This window comes from Saccopteryx leptura, chromosome 3, assembly GCF_036850995.1.
Source record: "Saccopteryx leptura isolate mSacLep1 chromosome 3, mSacLep1_pri_phased_curated, whole genome shotgun sequence".
NCBI lineage: Eukaryota > Metazoa > Chordata > Mammalia > Chiroptera > Emballonuridae > Saccopteryx > Saccopteryx leptura.
In genome coordinates this window covers 363,804,915-363,831,193 of record NC_089505.1, presented here as the reverse complement: position 1 = coordinate 363,831,193, position 26,279 = coordinate 363,804,915, and the positions used below count along the sequence as shown (strand labels likewise).

The following is a 26,279-nucleotide window of genomic DNA, read 5'->3' as shown; positions in this document are numbered from 1 at the left end:
TCGGTTGCCGTTTGCTGTGGTTGGGCCCCAGCTAAGTGAGCATTGATGACCCCTCCCCACCCTTGATTTTCCTGTGTGCTTCACCCTGGGCCTGTGCTAGCTGAGAAAGTAGCTGCTGCTCACGTATAGCTTTTAAGATTTAAGTTTGGGTCCTCGATCTCTGTAGCCACCTTCCATGTGCGCAGTTATCACATGTGACGAGCTCTATAGTCCTGCCCTGGGCAGACGCAGGGCCTCTGACCGTTGCAGGACGGTGAACGCTGTAGGGGAACGTGTGTCCCATCATCTCCCATTGTGATACACTTCTTGCGTTAGAGCTGTATCGGGCCATCGAACCAGGAAGTGTTTATAATTGGGAACTGGGAAGCGCTGCAAAGGAAAGTGTCCAGGTCCAGAGGGAAACGACAGGGGACCGGTGGAGCTTGAGGAGGGTCCTGAGGGGAGTGCCTCGCGGAGGGCACGCAGTTTGCTGGGTGCTGATGCCCCACTGAGCTGAGCCGGACAAGCCGTGAGGGAGAGAGCTCTCCGGAGTGCCTCGCGGAGGGCACGGAGCTTGCTGGGTGCTGATGCCCCACTGAGCTGAGCCGGACAAGCCGTGAGGGAGAGAGGTCTCCGTGACCGTTTTATAGACCAGTGGTCCCCAACCTTTTTTGGGCCACAGACCGGTTTAATGTCAGAAAATATTTTCACAGACCGGCCTTTAGGGTGGGACAAATAAATGTATCGTGACCGAGACAAGCGTCAAGAGTGAGTCTTAGACGGATGTAACAGAGGGAATCTGGTCATTTTTAAAAAATAAAACACCATTCAGACTTAAATATAAATAAAACAGAAATAATGTAAGTTATTTATTCTTTCTCTGCGGACCGGTACCAAATGGCGCATGGACTGGTACCGGTCCGCGGCCCAGAGGTTGGGACCACTGTTATAGATGATGAGGCTGGAGCTTACAGAGCCGGGCGAACTTGAGCAGGGGCCACCCCTAGCAAGTAGTGCAGCGAGAGCCTGGCTGACGCCCACTTGGCTGTGTACAGGCGCTCCGTGCACCATAGAATGTAAATAGTGTATTGTTTATACTGACACATCATAGAATGTAAATAGTGTATTGCTTATACTGACACATGGCGGGGCTCAGCAGCTGTGGAATGAATGAATGGCTGCTTGGTGGCTGGACAGGTCCCTGAGATGCTCTCCACGAGTGACTATTAACTATTCACGAATTGTGAGTATGCATGAACACAATGATCACAGGTAACCTCCCGGCAGTGTAACCCATGGGGTGGCCCTGGTGGTCCCAGGTGGCTTGGAATGTGGGGATAAAGTCAGAGCTCACTGACGCTGGAACCGGGCGGTGCCTCTGCCATCTCTGACGACTGTCGCACACCCACACGGGTGTCTGGTCAGGTTGTGTGGGCAGCGCTATGACATTTAATTCTTTAAAAAAAAATAGCTAGATGAGGAAAACAGTGGTGCTGCAGATATTTCCATGAGACATGCTCCGTGGAATCCAAGCTGTTCCTGTCCAAAGGGCTTTGGCCTCGTCCAAAGAAGCCACAAGAGGCTGAACCCTGGTATCTGTTTCCCAATGTGTTTTCATAATTTTCTTGTTTTCTCACAGTGCTCAAGTGACACAAAACCCATCTGATGTTCTTTAAAGATTTAAGACACATTTCTGTATTTCTGGTCCAAGTCTCCCAACCCCCCACCACCTCACCTTGGATAACTCAAAAGATGGTGGAGAACGGGGGAGGGTCTTACTCTTAAAATCCACTTCTTACTGTTACACAGAGGCGGTATCAGTGTTAATTGGTAAAGAGGATAATAGAAATTTTATTAGGAAAACAGATCACCTCCATGGAAGCCCTTTTGTTTGAAAATGGCTTTGGGAATTAGTCTCTTTCTCTTACTGTCCCTGCTCTGCGTGAGGACATTTTAAAAACAAACAAAAAACCTGAATTCTGTGGACTGCTTGGATCCAGGGAAGTTTTTCGAAGCCGTTCAGTTTTTGTGTCATTTCAGAGTCTGGAAGTCGTCACATTATTGGTCTGAGAAGAGGGTCATCATTTAGGAACTCTGCCTTGGTCTCTGTGCCTGTCCACACCCGCCTTCTCTCTCTCTGCCCTGGTAGATGCTTAACAAAGCTGGTAGTTTCTGGAACTCTGTCGAGGATTTAAAATAAATTGCAGTCTTTGACACTTTTCCTCTCAAAAGATGGAGCCTGGTTCTCTTCCCCTTGAATGTATGACGGGCTTATCGCTCCCTTCTAATGAACAGGATGTAGGGCTGCTGATACCAGTGGTTTCCAAGACCACTTCATTCAATGATAGCTTCCACCTGGGTGCCCCCCTCCATTATTTGTTTTGAAGGAAGCTAGCCGCCATGTTGGGAAGTCACTCAAGCAGCCCTGTGGACAGAGGTCTCGCACCAGAAACCACCACCACTGAAGCAGACATGCTAGCTTCTGTCAAACCTTCAGGCGACTGCAGCCCTGGCTGACATCTTGCTCTCTGTCTTTGTGCGAGACCCCCAGTCAGAACAGCGGCAGGGCTGGCCCGGCCTCATAGGATTCCTGCAAGCACAGCACGTGCTGACGTATCCTAGGCCCCGTGTGAGTCAGTGTCTCTTGAGAAAGAAGAGCTTATGGCTGTCACAAGGCAATACACACTGTGTGTTTTTATAAAATGAGAGACGCATGATTCGTAGTATGCATGGATGCACCAAATTCATTGTTCTGTCAAATGACTTTCTTGAGTTGAATTCTCTAATCTTTTTGAATGATCTATTGTCACTACCTAAACACACACGTGCACACTTTCACTTGGGAGCAGAGACCAAGGCCATTTTTGCTCTTACATCTTTTCTCTGTTAATATTTTTCTGCACAAATCCAAATGTGTATTGTGTTATTATATGGTGGCTCCCAAGATATATTTGGAATAACAGTTTGGCTTATTAGGAACTTGTGGTGCCCTCTAGAAATCTAGAACAGTGTCAGTCTGAAAGTCAGGACTCTTTAATTTTAGTGAATAAAAAAGGATGTTGGTGTGTAATCTGGCTACAAGCATATGGTACAGAATCTTATTTCCAAAATTCAGCAAGATGGTCGTAAACAGTTCCATCAGTTCCGTAGCTCTTATTTTGACAAGTACAAAACAGCCCCTTAATAAAATACAAACACGAAAACAATGTAAACATGTGAAAATGTTTGATCTGCTACTACAAACGTGATTCTGATCATACACATACCTGGTAAAGTTCACTTCCAGAAAGAAAGTGCTTGGTTTTCTATTGGCCTCCCTCTGTCCCCCCTTTCAGTTAGAATTACATACTAAGTAGTTTTATAAGAACATGCGTGTTTTTTAAAGCAGAATTAATGTGATGTTTGACCCAGGTTTTTATTTTTTAATTTACCTATCTTAAGAAATAGCATATATAAATATAAATATATATAAATATATATATATATATATATATATATAGAGAGAGAGAGAGAGAGAGAGAGAGAAATAGCTTATAGTATATGATGAGATCTAAGATTCTTTTAAAGGTAAAGTGCTAAGTTCATCAATGGATGATGGGAGGTGAATGTTTTTATCCAAGTACTTTATATCTTAATTAACATTTTCTCAAATGTAAAAGATACAGTATGAAATGAATTGTAACTAGAGTTGGAAATTAAGGTTGGTGTGGTAGCATGGTCATTTTGAATCCTGTGGTATTCAGTGGGGAGAAGAAGTTTCTTACTGTGACTAGGTAAGAGATAAAATAAATTAGAATTGTAATAGAAAGAGACGGAGGCCTGTCAAAGGTATGCAAAAAGTGCTGGTCTGTGTTTTGGAAATTTTTTCTGTTTTTTAAGGAGGATTTTTTTGAATTAAAGTAAACTTGTTAGTAAAATAATAATAATAATTCCTCAGAAGTAGAAAGGTTTAGATTAAAATACTGTGAATACCTTTTGACAGTGGTAGTGATTTGAGCAAAGTCTACAGATGACTTTGGGCCTTCGAGGCATTTTGCATTCTGTGGCCTCTTATTATTACTCCATACGAGGTGAAGCAAATTGAAATGATGAGTTCCTTTGGAATGGTCATGGAAGGAGGCTATTTCCAAAAGGGGTTATACTTATCCGGGAGGGTATTGCTCCTCAAATTATGTGGCGGAATGTTTAAAGCTGCCTTTAGAAAATTGAAGTCTCTTTCCAGAATAATCTCAGAGCTGTAGGTTCTATAGGAACTTCCAGTTTCTGTATTCTAGCTGTTTACTCAACTATTCTGTTACCTGAGCTAAGACGCTGTCTGTGTGTGTGCTTGTGTATTTGTGTGTGTACACATCTTCTCCGGTTCGCTGGTCTGGAATGAGTAGTCTCAATTTTAAATTGAATTAATTTTTATAGTGTCTGCTTCCATCTTGGGATCAAATGCTGATTTAGCCCCTGATTGGGGAGCATATTATCAGAGAATACTTGGAGCCATCATTTCTTCATTTCTGTAGACAAAGTAGTTTCTACCACGTTGGACTGTTGTGAACATAACACCTGCAGGTGTCTGGTAATTGTGGTGATTACCTTCATCCCTATCAACTCACACTTTCCAAAATAGTAGAGAAAGTTCCAAAACAAACTCAGTTTGTCATTTTGGATCCACTACCACGCCGATAGAAGCTGCTGTGCCTTATCCCCTCCCACCTCAAGCCTCAGTTTTCCCATTTCTGTAATGGAACAGTAATACCAACCTTGTGAGAGTTGAATAAAATATATTTAAAATGTACAATATGATGCTGGACATAGTAATCATCAGTGCTAATTATAATTATAATTAATTGCAAAAAATTTGTCAAAGTTGGAAAAATTTTAGCCAATGTTTTTCAAAATATTTATTTAATCTTCTAGTCTCTTTTCTTTCTTAGACCCTAGTTGCATTTGTGTTACACTATTTGATATTGTCCCACGGGTCATGAGACTTTATTTTTAGTTCATGTACTCTTTTTGCTTCAGTTTGGGTCATTTTTACTTACCTGTCTTCAGGTTTAACTGCTCATTTCATCAATGTTTAGTCTGCTAATAGTCTTATCTAATTAATTTTTTATTTCAGATACTGTGTTTTTTAGTTTTTGGATTTCCATTTGGTTCTTTTTTAGAATTTCTATCACCCCTGAAATTCTTCATCTCTTCACTCATTTTATCTGACTTTTTCTAAATAGATTCTTCAACATATTTGTAAGATTTATTTTGAAGTTGTTCTATATTAAACCCAACATCTGAGTAACCTGTGGTTCTTTTTCTTTCTTTTTCTCTCTCTTGATTTTCAGCTACATTTTTTTTTCTGTTTCTTTATGTGTCTAATCATTTCTGTTTGCGAGGTAGACATTGTCAGTTTTATGTTGAAAAGACTCTGGATTCTCTTATCATCCTATGAAGTAGTTTGTGTTTTGTTCTTCTATACAGTTAAGTTGTCGGTAATCACCAGCACCTTGATTCTGTAAAAGGCTTTCTTAAGAGAAAGTTTATTTTGTTTTGGTCACAATCCTAGGGTGTAACCTTCAGTCCTGCAACATACCATACTTCTAAGGCATGATCTAGGCTTTCAGTACAAAGTGTTTACCAAGCCCTATTAACTTTGTGGGACTTAAATTCCAAACTTTTTCTTCAGCGTTGGGAAGTTTCTGAAATCTGCTTAGCTCTTTAGCTGTCCTTTTCTGGCGGGCTCCTGTAGTGTCATTCATGTTTGCGTATTTCAGGGTCAGCCAGGTATTTGAAGGGAGAATGTATACAGATTTGAGGGCTCTTCTTTCTCTAACTTCTTCCTTTCTAGAATTCCCCCCCCCTCAATTTCCAGCTGCTAAATCAACCCCAAACTCTGTCTGACCTCTGGAATGTCAGCTCAATAAAATGCCACTTTCTGCATGAGTCCTTTTATTATTATTGCTTGACTGATTTAAGAGGGACAGAGACAGAGAGAAGCATTCATTTGTTGTTCCACTTAGTTGTGCATTCATTGGTTGCTTCCCATATGTGTCCTGATCGGGATTGAATTGGCAACCTTAGCGTTTTGGGACGACTCTAATCGACTGAACTAACCAGTCGGGGTGCCCCCGCTTTGGGTAATCATGGAATGAGGTCTGCCCTTCAGTGAAAAGCCAGTAAAATATGGTCTTCCCTAGTATTGTTCCCTTCCTTGAAGGGTAATAATTATCCCCTTCTGTCTCTGCCGGCTTTTGTTTGCTCTCTAGTGGCTTCAAATGGTTGTTTTTAATATTTTACCCACCATTTATAATTGTTATTGACAGATGCATTAGCCTGGTACAAGTTACTCTGTCAAATGATCAACCACAGACCTATAATTATGAAAGTTATATATGAGTAATTAATTTATTAAGCCCTTGTTGAGCATGTAGCTATAGGGATTGATGGAACACTCTTAGCTCACAGGGAGGTTACTGTTTTAGGGTAATTGGACTTGTATATAATATATGTCAGTATCTGAAAGTGACCTGAGAAAGGTATGTCCTTAGCTCAGGTTCGAGGAGGATCTCGAATACCTCAACCCAGAAAGTTGGCATTTTATTCATTTGGTCCCAACTATATATTCAGTGCAGGAGAGGTGAGTGAGTAATAGAATTAATAGAATAAGCAGTGATTGCTGCACTCTTTGACTTACAGTTCCATGTAAAGTAAATGTATTTACCTTCCAGTCACACGTTGCCGTTAGGTTATGAAGCATGCTTGTATAGGAGGTGCCCCATGGAGTTAAACAGCCCTCGAACATCTTTGAGTGGTCTGTGAAGTACCCTTAAAATAGAATTTATTTGGTGTGCATACAGAATATTGGCATTCCTTTAGAATCCCTGGTATTTCACACACACACTTACACTCACACCTTTGAGTCAGTGACCCCCTAGTCCAGGAAGAAGCTCCCGCTGTGAGCAGGTGAGAAAGACAGGCTGACACCAGCCTTTCTGCTGCCCTCCCCACGTGCTCAGGGACTGGAGTGGGGCCCCAGTGCTGTTCGCATTGATTTTGCTCTCTCTCTCTGGTTCTTGTCAATTTACTTAAAGGCACAAAGGCACAGGTACGTGACACCATTGGGGTTTCCATTTGTTCTCAACTAATCCTTTTTGCTATGTACATAAAGATTCGGGTTAGTGACTAGCTGTAGTTTTCTTTAAGGACCATCTTTGTGCCTTGAGCAGACCCTCCTTAACAGTTACAGTCCCGATTCTGCAGCCTGCCTACACCTTGCTTGCTGCCTCTTACCCCAAACTGCATTGTGACCTCACTTGTGGATGGTGTATGTCTCACCAAAGTAGGGTTGCTACTTCCTGTGTAAAAATGTTGCATTTAAACTGCAGCAGAAAGTCTGGAGGAATAGAAGGACTTGGGTTTTATTTCTGAGTGTGATATTCTTCCTGGTTTGCTGAAATCCAACCTCACGGGTATGTGCTTTCCTGAGCTTATGGGGTGTCACGTGGGAAGCAAACTCATGACTGACGGGTCTTCACATAGACACCATCTAAAGGCAACCATGCTGTGCCTCTGTAAAGCAGTCACGTGCATGTGGAATTCAGTTTGTGATGTGGCTGTGGCCCTGCTTTTTAAAGTCTCTGTTTCCAGGACTGGAGGGACTCTCTAGCTGAGTCTTCTCCCCTCCCCCTGAGCTGAGCTTTCGCCAGTAGGATAACTGCTTATTGATTATCTGATGCGCTGTTCGGGTGTGGAAATCAAGCAAGTGGTTATTGATTCTGAAGTGTTTTTCATGGATAATGAATGCTGTAAGAGGACGGATTAGGGACTGAGGGAGGATGACTTTGCTTGGCCAGTTTCTCACTTGTTCTCACAGATACCAGACGGATATCTTCAGATTGTCCATGCTTCTGATAATTGATCCAACATGGTCTTTTTCTTTATGGAGAACTGCAGGGGGCTTCCACTCTGGAACACCCGGAGATAGTTTTTCTAATGGGCGTTTTTGTTTGTTCTCTTTTCTTCTCGTTGTGAAGGTACAATGTGTGTTAGCACATATGCTCTAGAAAATTTGGATGAGCTAAAAGAAGAAAACACTAATCAGCCATGTTTCTTTTTCAGTTCTTTTTCATTGTGTATATTCTGAGTTGCAGACGGCAGGCTTAGGAAGCAAGGCAGAATTTTTCAGTTTTGGACCCCCTGAAATGGAGGTCAGAACCGTAGATTGATACAAATAGTACATTAGTACATAATCTTTGCATATGATTTTTTTTTAATTTTTTGTATTTTTCTGAAGTTGGAAATGGGGAGGCAGTCAGACAGACTCCCGCATGCGCCTGACCGGGATCCACCCGGCATGCCCACCAGGGGGCGATGCTCTGCCCATCTGGGGCGTTGCTCTGTTGCAAACAGGGCCATTCTAGCGCCTGAGGCAGAGGCCATGGAGCCATCCTCAGCGCCCAGGCCAACTTTGCTCCAGTGGAGCCTTGGCTGCAGGAGGGGAAGAGAGAGACAGAGAGGAAGGAGAGGGGGAGGGGTGGAGAAGCAGATGGGCGCTTCTCCTGTGTGCCCTGACCGGGAATCGAACCCGGGACTCCTGCACGCCAGGCCAACGCTCTACCACTGAGCCAACCAGCCAGGGCCTGCATATGATTTATATAGTATTAATATATGAATAAGCAGTTAAGTAAACTGATTGGAAATGTGTACTTTAGAATGTTTTCCAGCGACAGTTCAGGATGATGCAGAATAGTTTGGAAGGCACATCTGGAGGCTATCTGCCCGGCCTGGTCCTGTCCCAGGCTACGGCATCTACTGGGACAGGAACCCATGATTTTTAAACTGAGAAGCCAGAGCTGGAAAGGACTTAGGGATGTACCCAAGCCACAAACCTGACAGCCTAGTTAACCTTTGTGTCCCAGTATAGGTGCTTGGTGAAAGCTTATGAGTTAAAAAGAACAGGTGGAATGGTATTCTTGAATTACTCCTATTTAAAGGTGAGCTTGGCTCCATTGAGTGATGGGTAGTCGGACTGTGGGAGATGGGAGCAGGCTAGGAGTTGATTGTTTCCCCTCTTGGGCCAAGTCACAAAGCATGAAAACCCCCCAGAGAGCCCTCGGCAGACCAGAGTGTGGTGTGTCTCGTACCTGGCAGTTGGGAAGCCTGCGTGGTGGAGCCGGAAGAGGGGCCGTTTCTGCCCCTGCAACAGAGGGGCAACGGTGTCATTCAGATGCCAAGGAATGGCCCGTGGAGCTGGGCGGGCAGAGCAGGCGTCTTTTCTTGGAGTTCTGTTAATGGACCTGTAGAAATGGGAGCTTGGTGCTGAGCTCCCAGATAACAAACAGCCCAGTGGTTGGGGCCGGATCTTGCAGAGGCTGGGCTAGAATTTTGAAAGAACATCTCCAAATTCAAAGTGACCTTGAAATGTTAGAGGAATGACTCATCCCAAGTGGCATAGAGAAAGGCAGTTTTTATAAAAGTGCACAGGACTTTCGCTCCCGGGATATTGCCGTTCATCTCAGCGAGAGCTCTACGCAGTGAGAGGTAGTGGGAACAGGTGGGGAAACTGAGGCCCAGGGACGTGAAATATGTAGCTCATCTCCACATACATGTAATGTCTAGACTGGCAAACGCCGTGTCTAAGTGAGACACAGAGTTGGGCTCTAAAGCCAGCCCTTACCCCCCGCTAACACGGTGTCTGTGCAGTCAGGACAGACTGTGTTCAGGCCGCAGGGTGGGGCTTGCTCGTTTCATGGGTTGGTGTGGCTCACAGGGACTGGGCCCCACTCTGAGCTCCACCTTAACCTACCAACTTCTAGATCGAGGTCGGTGAGCTCTGCAGAGCCCTCGTGTTAGTCCCTGCGTCTCTGCCCGCTCAGGCAGACGCTGGCGTCTGTGCCCCCGGCTGCTTTATGGTGCCTTCATGGTACGCTGTCACCTCTTACCTGGACTGCACCTTAGCCAGGTTGACTTGTTACCGCCCGATGTGGTCTACAAGTGCTGCTAAGTCACGGCCTCGTGAAGCCTGGCCTGCTCGGTCCAGGCGCTGCCCTGTGTCCACCTGTGAGGTATGAGACGGGTGCCTGGGCAGTGGCCGTGCGCAGTGGGCAGTGTGGTCTCACACAGAGGAAAGGCAGGCCAGAACTCTCCCTCCCGCCATGCAGGTAAGTCTCTTGCTGATGGATAAAGTGTTCAAATATTAAACAGGGAATAAAACTAAATATTCAAAGGTTTAGGAACATACTTTAAATATAATGTCAGAACCCTCCCTCATGCTGTATAAATAAATACATTACATTGGATTGAAGGTGCGTGCGTGTGTGTGTGTGTGTGTGTGTGTGTGTGTGTCGTGTGTTGAAACTGATCATTAGAAGGTTTAGGAACATAAAAAATGCGGGAAATCCGAGTCTTTTGAATAAAGTTTGGTATATTTAATTATGTAAAGTTTCAAAAGTTCTGTAAGGCAAAGGACACCATACACAATGTTAAAAGACAAATGAGAGAAAATTATTTGCCACATGCATTACTAAAGCATGCCATCCTTATGCAAGACAGTCCTTACAAATTGATAAGAAAAGACCAGCAATGGAAAACTAGGCTAAGTACAGGAACAGGCAGAAAGGGAAGTGTGAATGGGCGGCCAGACACCGAAAGATACTCTATCCTCCTGTAGTCCAGTGTTTCACAAGATTTAGAAAAAGACACCTGTGTGCTGGGGAGGTTATAGAGCAGGGGGCGTGAACCTGTGGCTCGCGAGCCAGATGTGGCTCTTTTGATGGCTGTATCTGGCTCGCAGACAAATCTTTAATAAAAAAATAATAATGTTAAAAATATAAAACATTCTCATGTATTACAATCCATTCATTTCCTACTGCTCATGTTCATGATTACGGGTGGCTGGAGCCAATCACAGCTGTCCTCCGGGACAACACCAAATTTATATTGGATAATGCTTAACGTACACGGGTCGTTGTATGGCTCTCACAGAATTACATTTTAAAATGTGTGGCGTTCATGGCTCTCTCAGCCAAAAAGGTTCCGACCCCTGTTACAGAGAAACAGACTCCTTTATATTTGCATTGCTATTGGACATGTGATCATAGCCCAAGGAAAGGAATGTGGCAATATTAATAAACATTTGAAATGCACACCGTCTCCCTCAGCAACTTTGTTATTGTGACTATATCTTTTCAGAGATAAAATCACTGCATGTAAGAGCTAGCGTATGAGAATATTGATTGCAGTTTTGCTTTTTTGTGGCAAAAACTGGAAGTATCTCAGGAGGTAGATAGTTCTATAAATTACAATAGAGTTTATTATGGAATATAATCATGGTTAAAATAACTAATCAGATTTAATTGTGCCAAAATTTCTTGATCTTTATTCATTAGGAGAAAAGCAAACCACAGAGTCTTGTAATAATATTCCATCTGTTTGCTTTTTTAAGTGAGAAAAGGGGAGAGAAACCGTCTATGTGTGTGTTTATATTTTTTAAGCATACAGAAAGTTTTGCTGAAATACACTCCAGGATTATTAGTTTTTCTTATTTCAAGGAGATGGGATTGGGGAAGAGAAAGGGACATAATTGTTATCTTTCTACATCTTAGTAGTATGTGAATTACCTTTGTAATTTTGAGAGCAAATGGAATTAGGATTTTGGAAGTGTGATCAGTACTACAAAGCATGTATAGGATAGTATAAAAGAATTTATCACTTCCCCCTCTAGGCAGGCACTATAATTTATGGCTCGTATTACATGGCTTTACTATTGCAGTTATAGCTCATTGTATTTTATATGCCCGGCACAGGGCCAACGCTAAGTAGTTTTTGAAGAAAGAAAAAGACTTGTTCTGAGAGACTCCACTACATGCAGGGAGCATTTCTCTGAGCACTGTGGACCCAGCGCAGCGCTGGGAACTGGGTGTACAACAGCAGGTTAGGGGACGCTGGCAACTGGGCGGGGCAAGGGGCCCAGGAGAGAGGGAACGACAGGCTCCAGGCTCGTGCGGGAGGCTCCACTTCCATCTGACCTTGGACAGTGTTAGAAGAGGGGGTTTGGAGTCGCAGGAAGCTGCATTCTCCGCTGGGCTCACCCTTGAGTTGCACTTTCTCATCAGCGATAGGGCTTCCCTGAAGGAGTTCGGGATAATCAGCAGGATGGGTCCCAGCAGTCAGTGCTTAATAAAGGGCAGTCGTAATTACGGGGACAGAGAACCAGGGGTTGGGTCTGCAGGCCGGTGGGAAGTTTTGTGGACGTTTCCCGGTTTGGGAAGGTCTGACACAGGGTGACAGGCCAACAGACAATCCCCCATTCCCAGAGAAAGGCCTGTTTAATCATGGCTGTGATCTGAACATTCAGAGGAGGGCCTCACTGGAGGAATAGATAAGGTATCTTAAAAAGAATATTGAATTTTAATGTATTCCCAAGGCACGTGTGACTGCCAGCCCTGAGCAATATAGAGTATTTGGGGCCCTGCCACCTGGCAGTTTCTGGCTGTCTCTGCTGCAGTGGCCCGGACTGGCCCCCCGTGGTGTCATCGTCATTGTTGTCCTTGTCATCAAAAACATTTATTGAGCTGATGGTGTACCAAGCAGTGTCTTAATCTCCACAATGCATACCTCTATGAGGGAAATACCAGTATTCATTTGCTAGCAGGAGATGAGGTTCTCAAAGGGGAAGTCCCTTGACCAACCACACTGAGTAAGGGCTAGATCTGGAATGTGGACTTAGGTCTGCGCCCACGTTAGGGTACTGGGGAAAGGCCCGAGCTCTGAGATCAGAAAGGCTTCGGTTTTCAAGTTCCCGTTGATGAGCTGCACGGCCGTGGGCACATTTCCGTGTGGCTACACAGTGAGGATGGTAATAGTGCTCACCGCCTCACAGGTTAGTTAGAGTGACTGGAGTAATAACAAGTGCTACGTGCAGTGACGGGCGTATACTAAATACTGCACAGACTAGCTGTGGTCACTGTCAGGACTGGGACAGTGAGTCTGCTTAGGGACTGCGGCGAGGTTCAGCGTCCGGACGGGTGTACGGGTCCCTTTCAGCCCGCGTGGAGCAAGCTGTGTGATTAGTGCAGGGTGGCCCCTCTCCAGAGGAATGCCAGCAGTTGAAATCCAGGTTGAGTGGCCCTTTTTGGTTTGCTTGGGAAAATGATACTATCTTGTTCTTGTTTCAGAAGTCACCCAGCTCTTAGTATTGGAGTCACCCAGCTCTTAGAATCGTCTTACCTTCTGTATAACAATGCCGTGAATGCCAGAAAGTCCATACAGATATTTGAAGAGCGTGGCTCTGCACAGTAGACACATTGGATTTTCCCCTATTCTTCTGCCCAGTCTCTAGCCTCCTGCTTTCTCCCCAGCCCCCGCCTTACCAACCTCCCAGAAGTCTCCTCGCAGTTGGACGTGGTAAAAGATCTTAAGACAGGGCTTTATCCTGCCCTCTGAAGTGGCCTGAACTGATCGGGCCAGGGCTGCGTTCTGCCTCACCTGTCTGGTCTCATTGTCACACCCTGTCTGTGACAGTGCTTCCTGTCCTCCACCCCCCACCAAGGCCCTTCATTCTTCTCCTCTTTCCTACACCCCTGAATTGACATTCTGTTCAGACTGCGTGCTGTACTCTGTCACTGGTCCCTCCTCCTGGCCCAGGCCTGCGCTTCCCTCCACCAGGAGAGTGGGTCCCGGCCCGCCCCCTCCGTGCCCGTGGAGCTCCTGCTCCGTGGGACCCGGCCCGCCCCCTCCGTGCCCGTGGAGACCCTGCTCCGTGGGTCCCGGCCCGCCCCCTCCGTGCCCGTGGAGACCCTGCTCCGTGGGTCCCGGCCCGCCCCCTCCGTGCCCGTGGAGACCCTGCTCCGTGGGTCCCGGCCCGCCCCCTCCGTGCCCGTGGAGCTCCTGCTCCGTGGGTCCCGCCCGCCCCCTCCGTGCCCGTGGAGACCCTGCTCCGTGGGACCCGGCCCGCCCCCTCCGTGCCCGTGGAGCTCCTGCTCCGTGGGTCCCGCCCGCCCCCTCCGTGCCCGTGGAGACCCTGCTCCGTGGGACCCGGCCCGCCCCCTCCGTGCCCGTGGAGCTCCTGCTCCGTGGGACCCGGCCCGCCCCCTCCGTGCCCGTGGAGCTCCTGCTCTGTGGGACCCGGCCCGCCCTCTCCGTGCCCGTGGAGACCCTGCTCCGTGGGTCCCGGCCCGCCCCCTCCGTGCCTGTGGAGACCCTGCTCCGTGGGACCCGGCCCCCCCCCTCCGTGCCCGTGGAGCTCCTGCTCCGTGGACCCCTCACTTTGCACAGAGGGATGTGCGTGTTTATATCCCCTTTCCAGTGAACTGTCACCCTTAGATTTACAGCGTGGTCTGTACAAAAATACTTGAAATGTGAGGCAGAAGTTACTATTCTCTTTGATATTAAGTACATCTCTCCATGTTGTAACTGATCATGGATGTAGAGGTAATAATGTCTGATTTGGGGGGGGGGGTTCATGCCACATGCCAGGCACTATTCTAAGCAACTTACGTTTAATTCCCATCATTACTCCCCTCCTTCGGATTATTAGTATTATTCCAAGGTATACTTCCCTGAAAGAGCCCTTATATTTTAAAATGCGTGTCCACACTAGGAAATTTCACATACATGTGTGTGTGTATGTACTGCTCACAAAAATTAGGGGATATTTCAAAATGAACATGAAGCGATAAAATGCTCCCATGTATAATATAAGACGCACCTTAATTTTGGGGCCTAAAATTTGAGGGAATAAAATGAATTGCATAAAGTTATTGAATTCAAGTTTTATTCATCATAAAATTCATGCAACTCCTCAGCACTGTCAGAACTCCCATCCATTAGCTTGTCCTCATCTGTGTCTGATGACAAATCACTGTCTTCATATATATTGCCTCGTCCTCAGTTCCATCTATGGCATTTGAAATGCCACCACCACTGTACAAGACGCACCCAGTTTCTAGACCCCAAATTTTTTCAGAAAAGGGTGCGTCTTATACATGGGGAAATGTGGTGGATGGACTGTGTGATCAGTCAGTTGTAGCGTTAGCAGAGCGCACAGGACCCATGACCTGGCCTGTGGCTAGGGACCCGGTCTCACCCTCTGCCTCTCTCAGGTCCCGTGTGTGTTTCCCCGGCCCAGTAAGCACGATTCCCCCTTGCAGAGCGCTAGTGAAGGTTAACGATGACACTGTGAGAAGCACTGGGGGCAGAAAAGGTTCTTAGCCCGTGCTCCCTTCCTGTGGCTGTTCTCGGCCTTGGCCGGCCCATCTTGTTTGCCGATGAGTCCGTCACGCCTGGCAGACAGAGCCTCTCGTAACCCTTTCTAACCCCCGCATGGAACTCCCACTTCAGGACAGTGCTGAGCCTAGGGAGGGCGGGGCGGGACAGGTGGGGAGAGTGGGAGTTCTCTGATTCTTCTTGCACTGGTCAGTGGCTACCTGGGTAGTCTGTTAACCTGAAGATTTTTATAGCTATCATTTGAAATATGTTATCATTTCAAGCAGACAAAACAAAAAGCCTGATGCTTATGTGTTATTTACTACTGAGACCTTTCTCTTGAAAGCAGTTGGAATCCAGGCAGCTGAATTCTTTTTGTTTGTTAGTTTGCTGGCCTCGGAAAACAGAAGGTGGTGTCCGGTGGGGCGGGCGTCAGTGCTGAGTGGGGCCCTGTGGCCCCGGGCGGGAGGTGGTGGGGGCCTAGCAGCAGCTGCCGTGGGAGGTCAGACATGTGCATCCTGTCTGCCTGGCAGGTGTGGCCTTTCTTCTGTGTCCCTCTGAGCCAGTCTCCGGGTGGGCAGTAACTGGAGCCGTGTCTTACTGTTTCCCATCTCTCAGCCCGCAGTGCTGACGTCCACTGTAGGCATCGTGAATTTTTAACGTGGTGATGACGAGAAGGCGGCTGTGGGCCTCGTCCCGTGGCAGCAGGCCGCTGCGACACTTGTTCCCATGGTTGTGCTGAGACCACCTTCCCCGTCCAGACCCCGCGTTCTCTTCCTCCTTGCCCATTGCGCCTGCGCAGCCTTGGAGGGGGCCTTTGAGGGGGACAGATTTTAAATTTCATCTCAATTATCAAACAGCCTAGGGGGTGTAAGAGGGAAAGTACTTCTTGGCCCTGGTCAGCTAGCTCAATGGTAGAGCGTCGGCCCAGCGTGTGGAAGTCCCGGGTTCGATTCCCGGCCAGGGCACACAGGAGAAGCGCCCATCTGCTTCTCTACCCCTCCCCTTCTCCTTCCTCTCTGCCTCTCTCTTCCCCTCCCGCAGCCAAGGCTCCGTTGGAGCCAGGTTGGCCTGGGTGCTGAGGATGGCTCCATGGCCTCCGCCTCAGGCGCTAGAATGACTTCAGCCGCAATGGAGCAACACCCCAAATAGGTGGAGCATCGCCTCCTAGTGGGCATGCCAGGTGTAACCCAGGCGAGTGCATGCAGGAGTCTGTCTCTCTACCTCCCTGCTTCTTACTTCACAAAAATACAAAAATAATAAAATAAAATTTAAAAAAGAGGGAAAATGCTTCTTAAATTCCCAAAAAGGGAATCTACAGATCTCAGTCAGCAGATAGTTACTGAGCCCTGGCTTGCTGAGCCCAGCTCACCGAGACACCCAGTGGTGTTGAGGGGTGGGGACACAGAGGCAAGCTGGAGGCAGCCCCTGCCTCTTCTCAAGGTCTGGTGGCCGGGAAGGAGCCGTACTTACACAAATATGATACAATGTGGTGGGTACAGGTGGGTGTGCAGAGAGGTACAGGGAATTATGGGTAAGGAAGGACCGTTGCCAACTAAGGGAAGTCCTTATAGAGGAAAAGGTGTTGAATTGAGTCTTGGAAGACAGGAGGTTGATAGCTAGGGTTTTGTTAGATACGAATTTGTTCATTCATTCAGTACACATTACACATCTCCTTTGAGCCTCCGTACTAATTCACGCCTCCCTGTACTGCACGACGGAGGGAGAGAGAGGTGGAGAGTTGAGCACGGGCATCTGTACTGCTCCCCTGTGTCACCTGCCCTCACACTGCCTGGGTCTATGTCACCTCCCCTCACACTGCCTGGGTCTGTGCAGGTCGCGCCCACGCCTTGTTACCTCGGGGTGTGAGGCTGTGGTGCAGTACTCCTTTCCAGAACCCTGCGAAGGTGGGGGACCTCGCTGTCCGTGACAGTGGGCACGTCTGCCATGGTCACGTGCTCTGAGGCCCAGCTCAGCAGGACCATGCTGGGTGCTGTGTGGGTGACAGTAGGGGAGCAAGAGCTGCAATAAAGAGACTCCTGCAGGGAGTTCTGCAGTGCATGATTCCACATGTAAGTGAGGCCATCTGGTACTTGTTTTTTCTGACAGCGGCCGAAGTCATTCTAGCGCCCAAGGCGGAGGCCATGGAGCCATCCTCAGCACCCAGGCCAGCTTTGCTCCAATGGAGCCCTGGCTGCAGGAGGGGAAGAGAGAGACAGAGAGGAAGGAGAGGTGATCCTGGACAAGGTGGATAACATGGGGATGGCGAGACGCTGTCAGAGTCAGGATCTATCTGAAAGGTCGGGGCAACAGGATTTGCCAGTGGGTTGCATCTGAGATACAAGAAAGAAGAACCAAGCATGACTTGGTGGGTTTCAGCCTGAGCAGGGACAGCACTGTATTTGCCAGTAAGTGACTGAGATGTGGGGGACCCCAGGGAAAGGCGGGCTGGGCAGCTCATTAGGGTTTGTGCTTAGCACGTTAACGTTGGCCACGGTCACTGGGCATCTCGCGGACGGACTGAGCAGGCAGTTGATGTAGAAGTCTGTATTTCAGGGGCCGGGAGTCTGGGCTGGGCACGGTAGCTGGGTGGAGCTTGTCGGCTGATGGAAGTCATTTAAAGCTGTTGGATGAGGTGAGATCCCAAGACTGCACGTTGACGGAGAAGAATAAAGCCCCAAAGGCGGAGGCCACGGCTCTTGCACGTGATGAGGTCAGGGCAGCGGAGGACCAGCTGAGTCCGTGGGGAGGCGCAGCCATGAGGCAGGACAGGGAGAACAGCGTGATGTACGGAAGCCAGGTGAAGAACGTTCTCACGGACTCAGGACACAGCGCTGGAAGGTTACCAGAGACAAAGGCAGTGCTGGGAAGTTGAAGAGGGTGCAGAGAATCAAATGTATGGTGATGACGGGTGACCTGATTTTGGTGGTAAGCTCACAATGCAATATACAGATGGTGTAGCGCATAGAGTTGTACCCTGGAAACTTACAGAATGGTATCAACCAATGTCATCTCAATAAATTCCGTTTTTTAAAAGCCTGACCTGTGGTGGCGCAGTGGGTAAAACATCCACCTGGAACGCTGAGGTCGCAGGTTTCAAACCCCAGGCTTGCCTGGTCAAGGCACATACGACAAGCAAGCAATGAACAGCTAAAGGGAAACAACTATGAGTTTATATTCCTCGCTTCCCCACCCTCTGTAAATTGAGTAAGTAAAATCTTTTAAAAAAAAGACTAAAATAGTGTTTTAAGGAGTTAGGAGTTACTATGGAGCATTCACTCTCTTGAGAAACTTTTGTATCTTTTTTTTTTTTTAACTTATTGAGGTGACATTGGTTAATAAAGTTATAGCTGTCAGGTGTACAGTTCTATTAATACGGCATCTGTATGTTGTATTGTGTGCTCACCACCCCAAGTCACGTCTCCGGCCCTCACCATTGTTCCCCTTCACCCTCTTCTACCTCCCCTGCCCCTGGGAATCACTGTCCTGTGTCCGTCTTAGGAGTTCTTTTTCTTTCCTTTGTAATCCCTTCACCTTTACACCCAGCCCCCCAGCCCCCACCCCTCCAAAAGCTCCGTCTTTTCTCTATGAGTCTGTTTCTATTTTGTTTGTTAGTTTGTTTTGTTCATTAGATTCCACATATAAGTGAGGCCATATGGTACTTGTTTTTTCTGACTGGCTGATTTCACTTAGCATAATGCTCTCCAGGTCCATCCATGCTGTTGCAAAAGGTAAGATTTCCTTCTTTTTTACAGCTTTATACTCATTCATCAGTACCACGGCCTTTAAGGTGGATATGAGTCTCTTTTCATAGGTCAGAAAACCAAAGATCATAGTGAGGAAATTTATTCACAAATATTTTACTAACATGATTTATGTGCCAGCTAGGATCGTAGCCATGGAAGTTGAAAAACGAAGGTCACAAGCTGTCAGGTGGTGAAACCAAACCTGAAACCTTGTATCGGTCTGATCAACGCCTGCACACTTGGGGAGATGGGGTGTGAGAAAGCATCGTGGAAACGCTCCCCAGGGCTTAGGGAAAAAAATGAAAGGAAATTAACATGAGTCGCAGAGAAAGAGACATGTTAGAACACAGGCAGTTTTCTTTTGCAAGCCAAGGTTGATTCTGTAAGGAGAATTTTCTCCTTGTTTTCTGATCGTCATCACTTCTAAATTGCTTTAAAATGTTAGGATTATTTGACCCCCTCGTCCTATGGGGAGTCCATGGCTTAGTCACGATGTAAGTGAGCTGAATGCTATGAAAGAGAAAGGGGAACCCTGCTTTAATATAATAGAGTGAAACACTCAGCACCCTGCTAACCACCTTCTGGACGTGTTCAATAAATAATGGATGTTTTCTCTCTGCTTTCCTTTTGAGAGAGTTTCTGGTGATCAGTCAATGTTTAAAATAGCTCTAGCAATCAGTCAATGTTCAAATAACTGGCAAATGATAGCTCAGACTCCTCTTTCTTCTTTTTAGAGCATGTACAAAATGAAGAGAACTATGCACAAGTTCTGGATAAGTTTGGGAGTAATTTTTTAAGCCGAGACAACCCCGATCTTGGCACTGCTTTCGTCAAATTTTCTACTCTTACAAAGGAATTGTCCACACTGCTGAAAAATCTGGTAAGCCATTTCATACGTGATTTTTTTTTCAATTCCAACCAAAAAGCCTTTCTTATCCTAGGTATAGAGTCACATGTAAAGAGAATTCCTAGAATTTGTGCTCCTGGCCCAGCTGATAGCCAAGTGGATGTGTTGAGTCTGAGAGAAACAACAGTTATCCTGAATTCCTTCCCACATTCTCCTGTTCTGTTTCTGTTTTAGAGGACTTTCAGCAACTTTTGCCTTTCAATTAGCTGAAACCATTCTGACGGCTTCTGTGTCAAACGTACATGGTCCATCTCACTTGTGTGAAGATGGCCGTGCATTTCGATGCCTGATTGACAGATAATTAACCCCTCCCCGCTCCCCACACCCTGTTAACCCACTCTGAAGAAAAAGATTTTGAGATTCAGTGAATCTGGGGTTTCACAAGTAGATAACGAGAAACGTCCCTAAAAATCCACAACACTGGAGGTGCTGACCCTAGGAGGCAGACACAGAGTTGGGGAGGGGGCCTGTTTATCAGGCAGTTTTATCTGGGCACCCCAGATTCTGCCCACCACCCTCCGCCAGCCTCGCACTGTGCCCATCCTGAGAAAGGTCCATTCCGTGAGCTAATTTAATCCGGTCCCGTTTCTCCTGAGACCGCAAGAGAGAGGAGTGTGGGGGTTGACAGGTGCCCAGGAGAGCGAGTCCCTTCCTCAGCTCGCTCCTCTTTTCCTCTCCCCCAGTCTCCCACCTTGCTCCGTGGCCCCCTGTGAGGAGCCAGAACTCACACTCAAGATGCCTTGACCTTGGGTCGGTTACTCACAGATCAGACCGGCTCTGAGGCCCCAGGCAAGAACCTTGTCACAAATCTATCTGGTACATACAGGTGGCTGACTTTCAGATGAATACACCCTTTTGGAATAACGAAAACATTCATTAGTATATTAACCTGAATATTTGACCAATCAGAATATTTTTGCCTATCATGCTAGATAAATACATCTGGGTGTCTGTCTGTCTTCCTGACAATTTAATTCTAATTGGTGGTTTATGCCATTGATTGAGTCTTACTCAGTGACAGTTCATCGTAAAGAAAATAAAGGTCCAAGATAGAAATATGTCTCATTTTCAAAAACTTGAGGAAGGATCATTTGGCCTTAGCATGTACATATTTCTACACTTTGGGGGTTTGGATAAATCCATGATATTTCTATAAATCTTAGATTGTTTAAATCTCTTTTATTAGGAAGGGGATCCTCCCATTTCTCCTCCTCTCAGCTTCCCCTGCCTCTCCTGGTGGCATGGCTCACAGGATGGTGTGGTGGGCGGGCAGGAAGTGAGGCCAGACCCTGGCAGTGCGCTTGGGTAACTCTGACGAAGCTCGCTGTGTGAGGAAGCTCTGGCTCGCGGGCCGGTGTTCTCACAGGGGCGTCTTGCTAACCTTCCATTTCCAGGAGACCAGATGTGTTTGGCTTGAGCCAAGAGTCATCTCTTCCGTGTTTCCTGGTCCAGTCGTTTCCCTACTTACCTCCGCTGTAGTTTCCTCCACTGAGTGTGTGGGTGGGTGTGCGTGCGGACCCTCCACGCAAGTTAGTAGCCACTCAAGCATCAGTTACTGTCTGCATTTGCTTACCGCCCTACCGACACAGCTGATGTTTACTGAACACTTTCCTGAACCTGGCAGTGTGCAGACTGTGTGAATTTCATATTTAACAGCTTGCAACAGTCCTGTGGAATGAGGAAACTGAGGCACGGTGAGATGATGTAACTTGCTCAGGCACACTGTTAATAAGTAGATGTGACCGGACATTGTCTCTGCCTCCATTGTCTTGGCCACCTGCCACCGGCTCTCCTTGGTCCCCTCCTGCCCTGGGCCTGTCTCCCTGACTAGAAGTGCTGGTCTAGCAAGGCCCCTGCGCCTGCCCAAGCCGCAGGCCGCCTTCTTGCACATCAGTTCTTTTTTTAAGAAGTAGAAGTCTAAGAAGGATCTAAATGAAATTGCTAGAAGACCCAATTCATTTCATTAAAAATATAAACAGCAACATTTTCCCTTTGAAGATAGTGGCGGCATCCCTTTGGAGGGGCGGGCCCGGGAAGACTCAGTGTGTACTGTCGTTGGTTGCTAAGGGAACGCAATTCTGATTGAATAAAAAGTCAGTCCCAGGAGTTGATATACCCCTACAACAGTCCGTAGCTTACTGCTTCCCTTTTTATGTTTGCCAGGAAAGGGAAGAGCCCAGCAGGTAGGCTGATGGGGCCCCGCCTTGGAGCAGAGGGTGCAGAGGAAGCCAGGCCCCCAGGGAGCGAGGGAGGGACTTCTGGGTCAGCTTGCGGCACCTAGAGTCCCAGCCTGAGGACTTGGGGGGGCACCCTACTTTGTCGAAGCTCTGGAACACGCCCCTGGGAACCAGCATATCTCAGAGGATCCCCTGCAATTGTATTCACTTAGGCTAGTAAAGGCTGGGGATGTTAAGCAATGCTGTATACAGTTGAGATTTAGAAAGTGAGTTGTTTTTCTTTAAAAGTACATTTCTATTTCTTAGACTTTCTAATTGTATCCTCAGTTCAGCCAGCAAATACCATATGTCTACTGTGTTCCATTTGCTAATTAAGATGCTGCTTATAATGGGAATTTTAATAGCTTATATTAAAACATTATGTATTTTTGTGGAGGAAAACGAAAGGTAGATTTTGGGGTCAGGTCTAGCTTTCGATTTTTGACTCACTCAAGATAGGGGGAAGTTTTCATCCTTCTTGTTACTTCTCAGCAGTCGGGTTTGCAGGCCTCCGTGCTTCACAGTTTCTGAAGGGTTGGTGCTGAGAGCTTCAGACCCCTAAGTGACGGGGGCTCTCCGTCACTACTGAGCTGTTTCTCTTTTTCCTTTTCAGTACTTTTCATGACTGTGGGAGGGTGGTGACCCAGCGGGAAGTCTGTGAATTCCCCCAGGAGCTGCGCAGATGTCCCTGTTAACATCAGACAGGGCTGAGGCTGGCTTTTCTCAATCAGCTTCCTACACCGACAATGTCTAGGGACCACAGGGAGGGTTTTATCCGCAGCTGATGCCTCTCAGAGTCGACACACCAAGTCAGGGTGAAGGCGCCTCGCTCGTCTTACTGCCTCTCCCGTTCACATCCACAAGTGATTTTTGTAAAAAGCTGTTTGACCCCAGAAATGTTTACCTTGTCACATACGATGACGGCCCGTGAAATGTAGGCGGAGGGAGGAATATGGGTTGGGGCTTCGATCAGACCTGGGATCTCAGCTCCCAACTTCCTAGCTCTGTCGCCTTAGGAAAAGCACTCCACTTCCCTCCTGCCCGGTGTCCTGCTCTATGAAAGGAACTAATAGTCTGTTTCTTGGTCGTGGTGGGACTTCACTGCGACCCTAGAAGTAGATCATTAAGCACCACACCTGACAGGTGGATTTCCTTCACAAATACAAGCTTTTATTATTACTCACACCTTCTCATTTGATCTTTATGGTAACTCCAAGTGCACAGGCAGGTATGGAAAGTCCTGTCTCATTTTATAGCCAGGTGGACCAAATCTCCAAAGACGTCATACTCCTTGGAGGCAGTGGAGTTCGGGCCGGAGCTTATCTTCCTGGACTGCAGATCGGGCCAAGCTCTGTCTGAGCAGGGCTGCCCCACCCCCACCAAAGTGCAGAGTAACGCCATTGCCCTGTAGACTGCGTGCGCTCAGCCCCACCCCCACCAAAGTGCAGAGTAACGCCATTGCCCTGTAGACCGTGTGCGCTCAGCCCCACCCCCACCCCCACCCCCACCCCCACCAAAGTGCAGAGTAACGCCATTGCCCTGTAGACCGTGTGCGCTCAGCCCCACCCCCACCAAAGTGCAGAGTGACGCCATTGCCCTGTAGACTGCGTGCGCTCAGCCCCACCCCCACCAAAGTGCAGAGTGACGCCATTGCCCTGTAGACTGCGTGCGCTCAGCCCCACCCCCACCCCCACCAAAGTGCAGAGTAACGCCATTGCCCTGTAGACTGCGTGCGCTCAGCCCCACCCCCACCAGAGTGCAGAGTAACGCCATTGCCCTGTAGACTGCGTGCCTGCGCTCAGCCCCACCGGGCGCGGGGCTGGAGCCGGTACAGGTGCTCATCACACTCCTGATTGTGTTTAGCTTGCAAAGCACAGCACTTTCTTACCTGCTCTACCCCTGCTACTCACCTCATCGGCAAGCTGTATATTGGAAAGAGCGAAAGTGTTAGCCAGGAGTTTTGAGATGTTTTGGACCCCAATTTTAAAAACAATTGAGGATACTAGAGTGTGTTTGTTTCTAATACGGACTGTATCAGAATTTGAAACTGAGACATTTTTAAATTTATTAATTCATGTTGTTGCAATATGTTGTTTTGGCTGAAGTAGACCAAAAAAAGAAAGTCTCACGTAGGTCTTAATATTGGGAAATAGTCTTCTTGATATTCTTCTTTGTTACTACATCAAAATTACACAAGTGCTCATTTCTTAAAAGGTAGTAGGAGTATGAATCTGAAATCATATGTAAATGGACTTGAAGCAGTTGGAAGCTGTCCAGCTTGTGGTGACAGAAGTCTTTCCAAAAATTTACCTTTTCTCTGAAAGCTCCAATTTTAACATTAGCCACAAATACTGTCCCTTGTTTGCCTTGCAGTGACCAGCTCACTATTTTCATTTTAGAGAAAATGTTTGCTAGGTACCCAAGTCTCAGTACCAAAGTTATCAGTCTTTCAGGGGAAAAAACAATGATGTGGTGTATAGATGGTCTTATATTGAGTGGGACCCTTGAGGCCATATCAACACGATGCATTTTTTTAATTAAATAAATGATGTCTAAAAAAAATAAAAAATAATAATAATAAAGGGCCTGACCAGGCGGTGGTGCAGTGGATAGAGCATCGGACTGGGATGCAGAGAACCCAGGTTCGAGACCCCGAGGTCGCCAGCTTGAGCACAGGCTCATCTGGCTTGAACAAAAAGCTCACCAGCTTGGACCCAAGGTAGCTGGCTTGAGCAAGGGGTTACTCGGTCTGCTGAAGGCCCGCGGTCAAGGCACATATGAGAAAGCAATCAATGAATAACTAAGGTGTTGCAACAAAAAACTGATGATTGATGCTTCTCATCTCTCTCCATTCCTGTCTGTCTGTCCCTATCTATCACTCTCTCTGACTCTCTCTCTCTGTTCCTGTAAAAAAAAATAATAATATATAATAATAATAAAGGAAAAAAATAGTGTTCCACTTGAAAACTACAAAACCAGTTAGTTTAGCTTGTAACTCAAAACATTACTTAAGTGCTTTTTCGGATAAACTGCCACGTTCCAGTTTGCCTTGGAAGTACTTTATGCATACTTCCTGTTTCATGAAACAGTACTAAAAAGACAGACTTGGGGGTTGATGTGTAATAAAGTCAGTGATTTTGACTGAGCCACCATGGACATTCTTCCATGAAATTCTCCTGTTCCTGCTGTGAGAGCACGAGCATGCGGCCCAGGGTGACGTCGGTCGGGACAGCGCCTTGATTCACACTCTGTGCTGTTTGCATTGCCAGTAGGTTCTCACCGAGAGGCGTGAAACCCCCCCCCCCGCCCCACCCCAGGAGAATGAAGAGCAGCACTTCCTCCACCTGCCCTCCTGCCTGTGTGAGGACCAGATCCTGCACCTGCCCCACAGTCCCACACAGGGGGTGGTTAGGGTATTAGTAGCCACTGCAGGGGACTTTATTTGTGTATTTTTTCTTACTATAAAAGGAAAACATGCTGTTTTTCTTTCCTGTTCTCCTAGACATTGATATTGGGGAGTTATCTTTCTAGTTTGCTTTTCTGCATGGTTTTTTTTCCCCCAAACACACGAAATCATATGTCCGAAGCAACTGTGTGTTTTGTTAGATCTCACTTAGTGCTGGCATACACACTTTCCCTAGCTGGGACAAGTTACAGATTCAGAAGTTCCCCATCCTGGCTGTCCAGCCCTCTTCCACACTGCAGTCTCATTCCCTCCCTTCTGGGGAGCCGGGGCTGGGACCTCTGCTTGGTGGGGACCAGGGGCTGGGGCTGGGGGAGGGTCACTGGGACTTCCCAGGTACATACAAGGAGGTCTCTTGTATTTTACTTCATGTTCTTTCTACATCTGTAACAAGATCATATTGCCATTTGTGTACTTTTCTGATGAAAGTCAAGGTCATCTGAAGTCATAGAGATGGAGAAGGGGGCCAGTGTGTGATTATAAAGGAGTAGCCCAGGGAGTGTCTCTGCTCTGGTAGACCAGTTCTCTGTCTGGATTGCAGTGGTGATTGTATTAATCAATACGTGTGGTAAAATATTGCACTGTGCACAAAGACATGCCAAAAATGTGTGCATGCAGACACTGGTGACGTCCAGGTGAGGGTTGTACCAGCCTGTCTTGTGCCAGTGTCAGCTTCTGGGTTTTAGTAATATACGATAGCCAGAGAGAGAGAGAGAGAGAGAGAGAGAGAGCACTTGTAAGATACTACTGTTGGGAGAAGCTGGTTGATGGGTACAAGGGGC

General features: G+C 47.1%; 1 protein-coding gene across 4 annotated transcripts in view; it reads left to right on the top strand.

Annotated features, from left to right (window-relative positions):
* Nucleotides 1–26,279, top strand: part of ASAP1 (ArfGAP with SH3 domain, ankyrin repeat and PH domain 1) — a 327,653-nt gene that overhangs the window by 187,524 nt on the left and 113,850 nt on the right. For all 4 annotated transcript variants that reach the window (XM_066379536.1, XM_066379535.1, XM_066379533.1 and 1 more), the window contains exon 5: nt 19,646–19,791. In XM_066379536.1, coding sequence (XP_066235633.1) covers nt 19,646–19,791 — 146 coding nt within the window. The remainder of the gene's footprint in view (nt 1–19,645; nt 19,792–26,279) is intronic.